Source organism: Hermetia illucens, chromosome 1 (genome assembly GCF_905115235.1).
Source record: "Hermetia illucens chromosome 1, iHerIll2.2.curated.20191125, whole genome shotgun sequence".
Lineage (NCBI taxonomy): Eukaryota > Metazoa > Arthropoda > Insecta > Diptera > Stratiomyidae > Hermetia > Hermetia illucens.
In genome coordinates this window covers 43050382-43063386 of record NC_051849.1, presented here as the reverse complement: position 1 = coordinate 43063386, position 13005 = coordinate 43050382, and the positions used below count along the sequence as shown (strand labels likewise).

At 42.8% G+C, this 13005-nt stretch overlaps 2 protein-coding genes across 3 annotated transcripts in view; one reads left to right on the top strand and one right to left on the bottom strand.

Moving 5' to 3' along the window:
• Window positions 1-943: 943 nt before the first annotated feature.
• LOC119647250 (dymeclin) lies at window positions 944-11513 on the bottom strand. The gene is made up of 8 exons (XM_038048128.1): window positions 11100-11513; window positions 3890-4036; window positions 3531-3827; window positions 3358-3462; window positions 2672-3296; window positions 2114-2611; window positions 1933-2055; window positions 944-1862 (listed from the first exon to the last, which is right to left on the bottom strand). The coding sequence occupies exons 1-8, from the start codon at window positions 11240-11242 to the stop codon at window positions 1713-1715; spliced, it is 2088 nt and encodes a 695-aa protein (XP_037904056.1). The 5' UTR covers window positions 11243-11513; the 3' UTR covers window positions 944-1712.
• Window positions 11514-11573: 60 nt separating this feature from the next.
• The window catches only part of LOC119647252 (leucine-rich repeat and death domain-containing protein 1), a 6182-nt gene continuing 4750 nt past the window's right edge, over window positions 11574-13005 (top strand). Inside the window, exon 1 of one of the 2 annotated variants that reach the window (XM_038048130.1) lies at window positions 11574-11709. The gene's annotated coding sequence lies outside the window, so the exon portion shown is untranslated. Of the gene's footprint in view, window positions 11813-13005 lie in introns of both variants that reach the window. The other variant, XM_038048129.1, reaches the window with a different exon arrangement.

Genomic DNA, 13005 nt, shown 5'->3' with positions numbered 1-13005 from the left:
TTAGAGACCATATGGAGTAGCGAAGCCCAACAACTGTCTGAAGGTCTGAAAATACTCTGCTTAAGGAGTTCTTTAAACTCTCTTCGCGCAAATGCGAACTTCTGCGATTGTAATGGACGCACCTTAGAAAAGATATGGGAGCCAGTAGTGTTGATATAGTGCTGAACATCATGCTTCACTGGTTCAGAGAGACTATAATCAGTAGCAATGTAGTGATATTTTTGAAAAAGTGCCGGTCGATAACGTCTCCAAAAAGGATGGAAAGAGTGTTAAGCGTGTAGGTTGGGACTTTCCCAATGACCTAAGGGAGGTTGTGAGTTAGATGAGGTATCTGTTGTGCAAATCCACTAGCAATCCATAGAGGCACAAGAAGTCTGTGTTTAACATGGAAGCTTTAACAAAGCGCCAAAAAAAACGTTAGTCGAAGTCCTGAACTTATATCCACTTGCCAGGAACCATAAGTACATACCGACGAGGAACTTGTTACTGCGAGTTCTAAAATTTGTGGTGTTAGGTGATTATTCCGGAATGCAGGGGGGGACCGGGAACTCAGCGCTTGTATCTATCAGATAGTGACATCGACTTAAAGAATTATAAATTGTTGGTGCAGCGTTTCGGGTAGCCAGAGCCCTCGGCAGTCTAGTTTTTTGGTGTAGATGAGAAAGTGCAGGGGCTGGTTCTGTGAACTTTGAGTGGTACCAACATGCCCAGGCACTTGATGAGGGTCTCGACGACCTACTGCCAGATTGGCCTTCTCGGTGGTCTAGTCCTACGTATCGGGCGCAAAGTACCAATCGTCTCCGTAACTTAGAAACAGTGGCTCTTAATGGCGCAAGATTCTTCAGGCTGGAAGTTTAGGCGACACGCTCAAAAACACCCGCCCCTAGGTTTCCGATCATAGACACATAAAGGGAAGTGGAAATGACATGAGAAAAACACGCGATTATCAGTTTATAAAGTTTATTTAAATATATATTTACATTTAGTAGTTTTTTAATTCTATATTTGTTTATACGAAATCTAGTCTCATATATCATCAATATTATATTGTATGTAACTCTACACATTCGTCCTTTTGTTTCGATTTCTATTTTTAACTTCTAGCATTAAAATTCGATTTTAGGCTGCGCGAATTCAATACCATCTATGGACATATTTATTATTCAAATAGTACGAAAATAATTATTGTTGCAGCTAATTTATATCCATTCACTTGACTACGCTTTGCATACATCCAAATCGGAACACGGGCACCATAAGCACTTCTTACATTAACCAATAACCGCATCAAAGAAGACAGTCAATTTTATAGACATTTCAAAATAGTTAATTTGTAACGTAACAATGACAAATAAGCTCCATATAATTTACAGAATTCAGTATTAATTCAATTAACTTGATCTTTTTTTAGCTGGCGGCGAATCCTACTCGTATTCATAGTTAAATAAGTGTCAGATTGTTTTCTATTTGTTTTATTTGTAAAGGCAACATCATATCGCAAGCTAAACAATTAACAGTCGTCAGTCAGATGTTATCAAGCGAAATACATGAACTAAATGATGACTATCTCAAAGTAAAGAAAAATTGTTTTCATTTTCATATCCTACAATAACTACATAGTTGATAACGCGTTTGAAATTATTGAAACGAAATTATATTGTTTTCAATAGTATTGCATTTGTGGGGGAATTGTTTTCGATTTTTCTCATGCATTAGCAACTAACTTCGATCGACACCCCTTTAATACTTTCCGAACTGAAGTGCACGCAACCGTACTTGCAAACCAACGTCCAAACGTACGGAATGAAAAACTCTTCTGGTGCATCCTCCTCTACATATTTGAATTTGAGATCGGGGAATTTCTGAAGGAAATGTTTATTGTTAACGGATCCTCTTCTCAGAATCACTATTAATTAATGCTTAAATACTTACTCTCAGTCTATCACTAGACCACTGACTTGCACCCTTAGATATTACTTCAAGCACTTCGCTTACACCAAGTTCCCCTCTCTGATCTTGTACCCTCTGCAGGCGGGACGAAAAAAATCCAACGACCTGAGAAACGAAATTTCAACCAAATCATTGCGACCATCAAATTTGAAGTAATCCATACCATATCAATGTTTTGTATAATATCCTGGAAGGCATGATGACTTCTGAACCCCTCGAACACTTGTCGCTTATACAATAACGTATACACTAAATTGGGACAATAGACTAATTGATTTGAGAGACACGAGTTCAAAATTTCCAACACCATCCGCAGCACCTCTTCCAACACGTTTAAATCTTGCAGCATATCTTCAGGTGACGTGGCCACATTTAGGCTTACCGATCCGTTGACAGGTTCCTTGATTTGAGCATTGAGCCGTGAATGCTTCTTCGCCAACGTTTCAAACAGGCTGACTAGTCGTTGCGCAACATAAGGATGAAGATATCTAAACTGACCAGACATGTTGGCTAAGGCGGCAAGACAGTTCGTATGAAGATACTTATCACGCATTTTTAACATATTATATTGGATTGTTCGGATCACGACAAGAATGAGAAGGCCCCCGAGGGATATTTCTGATATTGAGCGTTCAGTGTACCAAGTGACATTTTTCAGCATCTGCAATGTAAATTAGGAATCGATGATCTAACCACACTCAAGACGTAAGAATCTACTCACAATCTGATGCACCCGCTTGTTGAATCCATCGTCCTCACTCAATATCAGCAGAACAATCAACGACATGTAGATGTGATGTGACGTGCTATCCGGAGCATTGTACAGTGTCTGCAATATTGGAATAACTAGATTTTGAAGGTTTGTCTGAGACATGACAAACTTGTAGAACCGTTGATTTCGATGTAGTAACAAGTACAGCAAAAGTGTAGCTTGATCGATTGTCACAATGCGGCACAAAGTATTATATAGCGCCGCGAAATCTATTTTAAAAGTCGAGCCATCTTTCGGTGAATCTGTTGAGTCTGAACAATCGAAAATACTATTTCGATACGCATTCTCTTTGGTGGTATAGTGATTCGTCAGGATCAGAAGAAGTAGAAGACTTTGATTCGCTAAAGGATAATGTTCCCGGAATTGCTCCGACAAATCTGTGGTTGTGGCCGCACTGAGCACATCTTGCGTCTTACGGAACGTGAATATCGAGAGCAAGGACTCAGCAATGCCAAAAACAAACGAACCTCCCGACGACGCTCCGAACATGGCTTGCGGAGCTTCGTGCATACGTGCCACAAAATGCAAGAGTGCGCTTGTAAGCACGTTCGCGTTCTTGCATTTATAAATTGTTCTACGAATGAAAATAGTTACCCTAGTAATAAGATAAATAAATTTCTGAAAAATGGTCTTACTTAAATATTGCAGATTTATCTGATGGCTGTTGCGAGAACAGATGAACCGAAAATAAGATAATGATTGCATTCACCGCTTCAAGATGTAGATGGTACGTGAATCCTCTGCAAAGACAATAGTCCCAAGAACCTCAATCAAAAACGTCTGATTTATTATTTACAAATTTACTTACTTCACAGGAATTACGACTATCAAATTAACCAAAGCTTCGAAAAACGCTTCAAATTTTGTTCCATCAACGATAACTGCCGGCTGTTGTGCCTTCTCCTCCGGTGCATCGTTCTCTACTGCAACAATTGCGTTTTCCACTTCACCTTCTGCAGTCTCCTCGGCCTTATCCAGTTCTTCGAAATTCGGAACAGCTTCGAAATGTTGCAAGAGCTGATATTCCGAGCCAGTCTCGATCATATACTTAATTAGTGTTCGAATTATAAATAGAGCGTTGTACGCTTGCCACACGTGCATGGTGCTGTGGAGTTAAATGGCGATAAACAATGCAATTGGTAAGTAATTGATCAATTTATCCATTACCTTTCCTGGTCGGAAAGCGACAGCAGTTCGGTTACTTTATTTAAGAAGACAACAACTAATGATCCGAAATTTCCGGTTTTAAGATTGTGGCTTATGAAACTTTGACACAGAGATTCCAACCGCGAGTCTAGACTCAACTGTTCTTGACTGTAAAGAAAAATGAAAGATTCGTTGGTATTATCTTAAACAATATGAAAAGGAAACTTTTATTTTATTTCACTAAAGGAGGTTTGTAGAATTACTCCGGCAGATTTGTAATTTTGGACGTACCGACTACAACTTACGCTTTTCCAACAAAAGAACGTTGCGGTGCCCAGAATAAAGAATTTGTTATTTGAATCTCGTGGTCGACTTCTCTTTTCGAATCCTGATTTGAAACATTGGTTTAAACCTGATGGGAGCACCACCCAGCCCCCCGAATATCCTATTGTCTATAGGTTACGGTACTAAAGTCGAGATAGGCGCATCTCCGACATCATATCTAGTAAATATTAGCCGAGAAGGGCAGGCATATTGATCAAAAGCGTAACTGCGGCCTGGGGTTAAGAGTCGGTGAAGAAAATTTGGGCCGTTTATAGCTTGGCTGGAATGGCGAATGTAGAAAACCGCTCTATCTTTCAATCCCAATCCACAGATACTGTCAGATTTAGTGATTGTGATATGTATGACTTTCGGTTTATAACCCAATTTATTCATTGACTGCTTAAAGCAGAAAATTTAGAGCTTTGGTGGCGCGTGTCTAATCTGGTGAAGTACGAGTTGATTTGCTGCTGCTCGCCCAATATTAATTCAGACTAGCTTACCCACATGCTTTATCCTTCTTGGAAATTTAAGTAATGAAGCACGGAAGCCTGATTGAACTGACACTGAGCCGAATTGGGGATGTCCTCTGTAAAGTTCAAAAACAATGTTACAGACAAGATAAAACCTTAGGACTGTTAAATCAAGTTTCAGACTACACTCAAAGTGTTTCCAGCTTGCCGTAAAATGTGACCGGAAGGATTAACGTCAATCACGCATCGAATAGAGACTAATGAACTACAAACCTTGGCTATCAAACAAGATGAAGCTCCTGAGCAGCTAGCCGATACCCTGTCCCAATATAGGGCTGATGTAACAGCGTTACAGGGAATGCGTTGGACAGGGACCGGTTTCCTGAAAAAGAGCCGCTACACCATATATTATAGTGGCCATCCAGTAAACCATGTGCTCGGAGTAGGTCTCTTAGTCAGCCAAAAAATGAAAAATACTGTTATCAGCTTTGAAAACATAAGCGAACGGCTATGCACTCTGCGCTTGCGAGGCAAGTTTAGAAATATAAGGCTCATTAACGTTCACGCCCCTACAGAGAAGACTGCAGAGTCGGAGGAGGATACCTTCTACGAGGCAGTAGAACGAACCCTCGAAGCCTGCCCAAGATTTTAACAGCCAAGTAGGAACGCAGTCCGCATTCAGGCGATACGTTGGCTCTCAGAGCTTACGTCAATAAAATGATAACGGACTGCGGACTATTCAATTAGCAGTGTCACATGAAATGGTTGTTTGAAGTACCTCTGCCGCCACCTCTCAGCCTTGATGAGCGTCAGAACATATAGGGGGGCCAATATAGACTCGGATCACAATCTCGTTGACATGGTACTCCGAGCTCGAATAACAACACCACCCAGAGTTAACACTGAAGCCATCCACAACACCTATGAGAGGGAAATGGATGCCGCAATAACCGCAGTCCACAGAAATTCTGGAGGAGAACCATCAACAAATGATGTTCACAATCACCTGGAGAACGTTATTGTAAATACAGCCACAAACATACTTGGCCCTAGCCGCAAAAAGAGTCGGAACAGCTGGTTTGACAATGAATTTAAGCTAGTAACGGAACGGAAGAATGCTGCATACCGAGTAATGTTGCATTTTCAAAGGACGCCGACACGCGCGAAAACTTATCACGAACTCCGGTGAGCGGAGAAGCGACTTCGCAGACGGGAAAAGGCGCGGAAGTTTTAGGGAAATCTGATTTCCGACAGAATGGGCATATTAGAACAACCAAAACATCGACGTGTTGGAGATCCCGCCAACTAAAAATCATAAGTCGCCAGGAGCCGATGGAATTACAGCCGCCAGACACGGACATCGAATTGGTGAACCTCGGCGCAAAAGCGGGATGTCTGGAGTTCCTTATTAAGACAGGCCTAGACCGGATACCGGTTGTTGCGCCGTTAATGAAAATGATGATGTCTTTTCAAAGACGAAACCATACGATCGATCGCTATCAGAGCTACTGGATGTTTGTCAAGGAATTTCCAGATAGACGCATGACCGTGTGATTGGCCACCTTTCCACGCTCCAATGGTATCGAGTCTATATGCATCATTGGCTGCTTTCCGTTTCACCTCCAAGTGAATGGGGGAGCGGGGGGAGATTTAGAATAGCTTCAAGTGCCGCAGTCGGCGTAGTATCATTGCTCCAGTAATACTTAGGCAACCAAGCCTCTGAATCTGCGTTAGCAGCTTCCTGCTATGAGCAAAGTTCAGTCTCGCCCACCAGACGATGCATGCATACATCAAAATGGGTTTTATTATGGATGTATAAATCCAGTGTATCCGTTTTGATGAAAGTCTCCCGGCCTTACCTATCGCATTCCTACAGCACCAGAGCAATCTACAGAATTTCTTATATTGTTCCTGGATATGGTGCTTCCACATTAACTTGGAGTCGAAATGTACTAAATAAATACTTAATTGTTTACGCCAGCTGGATTTCCGCCCCTGTTAAGATGAGTAGCATATAGCTGCCCCACCTGACGTTCCTAGTGAACATAACGTCGCGTATAGGTGCCCCACCTGACATTCCTAGTGAACATAACAAGTCCAGTCTTCCTAGCGTTTACCATGAACCCATTGCGGAGGCACCAACTGTAGATTTCTTGCAGAATTGCATTCAATTGATCACAAACTGCGTCCGCAAACTTTCCGGTAATTATTACGGCTAGGTCTTCCGCAAATGTTTGCGCGAAGACCTTTTTGTCCTCCAGCAGCCACAGCAGGGTATCCATTACCAAGAGCCATAAAAGCGGGGAGAGAACCCCTCCCTGTGGGCAGCCCCTAAGACATCTTGCTTCAATAGACTTCTGGCCGACCAATATATGGATTTTTCTCTACTCTAGCATGTGAAGGATCTAACTAATTAGTAGCGGTTCGAGTCCATGCTGTCTTGCCAGATCACAAATTGCCGCGAATAAGGCATAATTGAAGGCACCTTTGATGCCCATGAATACCTTTTCGGACATCGCCTTTTCAATTTTTGCCGTGAGTTCATGGAGTGCTGTCTCCGCGGATATGCCTTTCTGGTAGGCATGTTGCCTATGGTGAAGTGGCCACTTAGGAATGTGTGCACCCCTTATGGACCGATCTACTAGTCTTTCTAGTCCTTTTAGTAGAAAAAACGTTAGGCTGATCGGTCGGAAGCTTTTTGCGTCTGTGTAGGTGGGTTTCCCTGGTTTGGGAATGAATAACACCTTCACCTCACGCCAGTTAATTGGAATATAAGGTTGTGCTAGGCATGCGCGATATATATTCCGAATATGTAAACCCAGGGCATCCACTCCCCCCATTACTAACGCAGGAATGATGCCATCCGGACCTACAGACCTATAACTATGGAATGAGTTAAATGCCCATTTTACTCGCTCCAGTGATACTACTTTGTATAACAGATTCCAGTCTCTCGGTTGAGAGCTGCATGCTCCTGCTGGCCCCGAGATTAGATTTTGGATGCTACCTGAGAAATGCACTTCAAGTAAATGGTTTGCCGTTTCTTCATCGCTTTCTGTGTACATTCGTTATGTAAACGTAAATAACCCCCTGACCCGCCTGACCACATTCAAGAAAGTGGGTCCATTATCCAAATTAAGAAACTGCAAATCGGTTCCTACTAGATACTCCAGTAGTCTCGATCCTCATGCATTGATGTTGAAACTGCGCCAGCATATGTGGTGAGCGTTGACATCACATCCAGCTTTTACCCCCATGCCTCTACCTTTGGCATATTGGATAGCTCTGATGAATGTCCCACTGGGTGCGTCTTCTGCGTCATAGGGAAAATATGCATAGCACCATAGTATCTCTTTATCTCCCTGTTGACTTTTTATGGTTAGTTTAGTCCACGTGGCGTCACCATCACAAAGGTCATTAACTAAATTAGCCTGGAAGTCTTTTGAGACTACCCTGCAGGAGCGGGGTCGATCGCTTCCATTGGCATACAACAGGTAAGCATGTTGGAAGTTTAGGCCCCTAACTACCCCACGAAAAACCCACGATTCTTGTATGAGGTATACAAATGTCTTGCAGCTATTGCTCCGATACTTTACAATGGTGCAAATTTATTTAGGAAATGTGGCACCTCACCTACGCTTCAGATCAAGATGCCGAGGGCTGCACGTCCCCTTCAATGATTTTAAGAGCCTCTATATTCAACTCGCCGGTCGATATGGGCAGGTCGAGATTCTCTTTCTGGTCAAGATGACTACTTTGGTTTTTCCAGGGCAAGGCTGAAACCATGCGCAGTCATCCATCCGCTTACCCGCCGTATCAATATGAGAAGTCTGCTCTGCGCCTGTACAACAGTGCATCTGGTAACAAGTGCCAAAATGTCCTGTGCATAACCCCTAGGCGTGACTCTGAGATGTCGAGTCTTAGCAGAACATCGTAGCGTAGCGTTCCAGAAGTCCGGTCCTAGGACTCCTGACGTGATGTTCATCCTCCTCTGGCCCTCTAGCGTCTCATAGAGCAGAGCGCGGTCTTTCAGATAATCTCTCAATGATGGAGACCACCACTTGCTGTTGGAAGGTCTGCAGATACCCTGCTTAAGTAGCGATCCAACCTCTCTCCGCACAAAAGCGAACTTCTGGGTTGATAGAGGAGGCACCTTCGAGAAGATTAGGGAACCAGTAGTGTTGATGTGGTGCCGGGCGTCATGTTTAACTGGCTGAGGGAAACTACATTCGGTAGTAATGATACGATATTTTTAGAACAGTGCGCGAATACATGGAACGGGAAACTCAAAAATGATAGAAAGAATGTTGTTATTAGAGCAGGTTGAAATTTTCCCTAACGGCCGAGGACAAGTTTTGGGGGGTTTATTGCAAACCCGTGCTGCAAATCTACCAGCAGCCTATAGTGGCACAGAAAATCTGCTTCTAATATGGGCACACTGATGTCAGCCAAAATGAAACAGCATGAAAAGGTACGTACCCCAATAGTCCGTACATTGCGATAGGCGTGAAGTTTGCTGCCACTAATTTCAGCTGCTGACGAAATAACTTGTTAGGACTAGAGACAAGCAGGACCGAAACTTCCGCACCTATTTCTACTAGATAATTGCGCCTACAAAGGGGGTCGTACACTGTAAGGCGATGTGTTGCTACAATTCGGGCAGACATCCCCGCTGTCAATGTTGTCACATTAGCCGTAAGAGCAGCAAATTGCCTCCTCAGTTCCGCCACATCACCGGATTCGCGAGACACCTCCACGACCACGGGGCGAGCGTGCACCTCGTGTATCTTATCGCGGCCAACACTTCCAGAGAACCGTCGTCGTCACACACTAGGATGACCTACGTACTCTCCGCAAGTCACTGAAGCCACGAGGATTTCATTTCTTGATCACCCAAGATCCGTCAGTAAGTGATTCAGCTTGATTGTCTCACTTACCGACAGACATCTGATGAGTTGGTCCTTCAACCGGGTATAGAAGCACTCGCCCAGCACGTCGTAATTGAATTCAGTGGCGTCCGTAATGACGAGAAGTGTGCCTCCAACTGAAGGAACCACGCCTCCGGTGGCACCATAACCGAACCGGTGTTTAGAGCGTAAGATGGCTCCGCAACATCCTTCCTCTCGCGCGACATTATCAATCAATTTTTTAGCGGAGTATTGCAGCGGAACAACAGGTACCAACTCACAGGAGAAAAAAAGCGGATGCAAAAAGAACCTACACCACGAACGCAGTCAAAAGAAATAGATAACGCCGACTGTTGTGGCTGCTGTGGACTTTTACTTCAATAATGATATAACTATGCTTAAACTAAGAACACTGGGGGCAGTGCAGCACTTGCGGTCGTTGTCTTCTCGTCGTCGCTGACTGCAAAGCGAACCCAATTTTCTGCGTGATCTTCAAGTGCGGGTCAAAGGCGGACGGCCTGATTTCTGCGATCCATTTTTGACATCCTATTCATTGCGATATCCTATTTGCTTGGGGTTGGGGTATACAAGTAGCGCGCAACTAGACCGTTATCAGATAAGCGAACAAAGCAAGTGTGTAACCGTGTTTTTTACACGATGCGTATTGGAATTTCTACATCCAGTTCCGATGATCCAATAAGGAGACTCACAACTCAGCTGTTTGGTCACTCGAAACCTAGAAGTTTACGCAAACCACAAGAGCCAAGCGGGCGAAATTGAATAAAACACTCGTGTGCAGCCATGCACATAAGAAACAAGCGAGGGCACTGTGAATGCGTCCAAGTCCAAGAAAGCTCTGGAATTTTCATTGGACTGGATAGATAAAACCACAATGCGTGTCAAATTGTCGTCTTCGAACCCTCCTTCAACAACGATCGGTGAAGGGCCACACAGATCTTAAATGAATCCTTTTTTGTGTAATGTGAAGGCGTTTGAGGTAGCTCTCCTCAGTTTCTGGTAAATAAATTTGTTTTTGTTAAGCATGTTTTGAGCTGTTGTTTAAATTATATCCTCCTTAGTTGGAACAGCAGATACCAACTTGTTGGCAAACATTGATTGATGCATGATTGTCGAGAAAGAACCGATAATTTACGACTATAGAGAATAAAATGTCGAGAACCAAAAACAGGAATTCCATATCAATTGGAATCTTATTGTATTTGGGTTGGGCCGACCCTCGTTAGAAAATGATAAAATTGAATCATACACAAAGCATTCCTGCCAGCTATTATCAATGCCAATTTGACGCTTCGACCTTATCTGAAATTCTAATCAAGCCGGCGAACCAGCCGCTAATTGGAAACCAACCCCTTCGATCCCAAAGCAAACAAATTAAATTTGCTTGAACTTTGGATGATAGAAACGCGTGGAAGGCAGCCTAGACGATGCTCCGCTCTCCAACAAACCTGTCCAATATTGCGAAACGCTCCTACACGTCACGCTCCATCGATAGAAGAAAGTATTATTTACCTGTTGGTCGGCACGCTGATATGGTACTGCAGGAACGAATCCCAGAACTTCTCGTCGCTGAGCGGGACATGGTTCTTGCCGACAAACTTGCTCAAGTACTCGTTCGTCGTCAGCTCCTCGTTCTTGCTCACATTTATCCCCATTTTGTTCAATTATGTTTGCTTGACGACAAGCGTTCCTCCGTGGTCACGTCTAATTTGTCATTTAACAACAATTTACGAGGTCTCTTCGCGATCTCCGAATGTCGGGTCAAACGGCGGCACAATACGGACGGCAAAAACTTAGGCTAGTATGCCGGGCCAAGTGGTGAATTTCTATCGGAAATTTCTCTGTGTACGTCGTCTGCCAATAATTGTAAATCAAAAGGGAAAATTATGTATCGTCACAGCATCCGCCGACAAAATGTCAAACGCACCGCAATTGACAGATCGACAAAAATGACGTGAACATAGTAAAGTTGTGTGCGTTGGGGAAGTGCAGTCTCTTTACAGCGGGTGCGGAATAATGTAAACAATTTCTTTTGTTTAGTGGGAGACTGCAATACCATTGCAAAATTCTGTGGGAGTTCTGGTTCGCCGCCTTTTAGATACTTTCTGGGTTAACGGACGGTGTAAGTTGAAATTTTCGCGCGCTGTTGAGTTTTCCGTTTCCGCATACTTTTTGTGCAACCTAACACAGCGAGTCCTTTCCACGTCCACATTCTTCTTTCCTTTGTAAGTACCCAGGCCATCTTATCTGAACTTCTTTTGTTTTCAAATTGCTTTTCCATAAATAGTCATGGCAATAACCTTGAACTTAATATTGTATATTGTAACGAATGTATAAACCCATATGGTGAAGAAATGCCTAATAAGGCACCTGTTTGTACTCGACTCCGAGTAAAACCTGAAAAATTGAAGTTGAAATTTAATAAGCTATTTCTGATGTCATTATTAAGAGTAAAAAGCCAGTCCCGTCCTTCTAACAGCCTCTAAACTGTTTTCATAACAAATGGGTCAGAACCGGTTTTTATTATTCATTCATACTAAGAAGGCAATTCAACGAACTCGAAAATGTCCATGCGAAGTAAACCAGACTTCCAAATTCAAAAAGTATTTTATTGGCTACATGTCGACATTTCGGCTACTACTTGCAGTTTTCTTCAGTTCATTGCCTTATCCGACTGTTGTTGAATTTGGGTCTTTACAGGTACAATCAATATCTAACTTCCCAATAAGTGGAGCGTAATTTAATTAGGGAAAAGGGAGTATCAAGCTGTTAGAAATGCACACTGAAGAAGGGATCAACTGGTTCCCGAAATACAGTATAAATATCCAAATGAAACGCTTTAGCCCAAGAAGAAAATTTTTGGTATTTTTTTTCATAAACAATTTGAAATAACTAACATTCTCAGGTTCAGAAATGATTGGAATATGATTAATTTTTATTTAATTTTAATATCTAGGATTATATATTTTCGCTGTCCGTGTTGGTCCTCAGGTCCGGTGGGATTTTATGAATCTCCATAATATCCTAAACATCCAATTTTCTTCTATGTGCTTCAGAATATCCACATTGGCAACCATACAAGTGTATTTGGTTACTACTGATTGCGCTATTTCTATCCACGGGGTGCATGTTCGGACTCCACAGAAGACGACTCAATTTTCTGTTTGACCAATGACCAAGTCGTGGTAAAATCGCCATCTCCTATGCTGATTCGACATCGTTGTAGGCGAATAGGCTACCAAATCTAGCGACTACAAAGTGCATATCCAATTGTGCTGCGCCTAATAGGTGCACATCCGGAACTTCTTCGCTCCCCTCCATGAGTTCTCGCTTCCTCCATTGTAAAGCAACTTAGAAATTGTCAAATAAAGGCCTGGAGCAATTACCAACACTATAGAGAGGAAATTATGACCCGAGG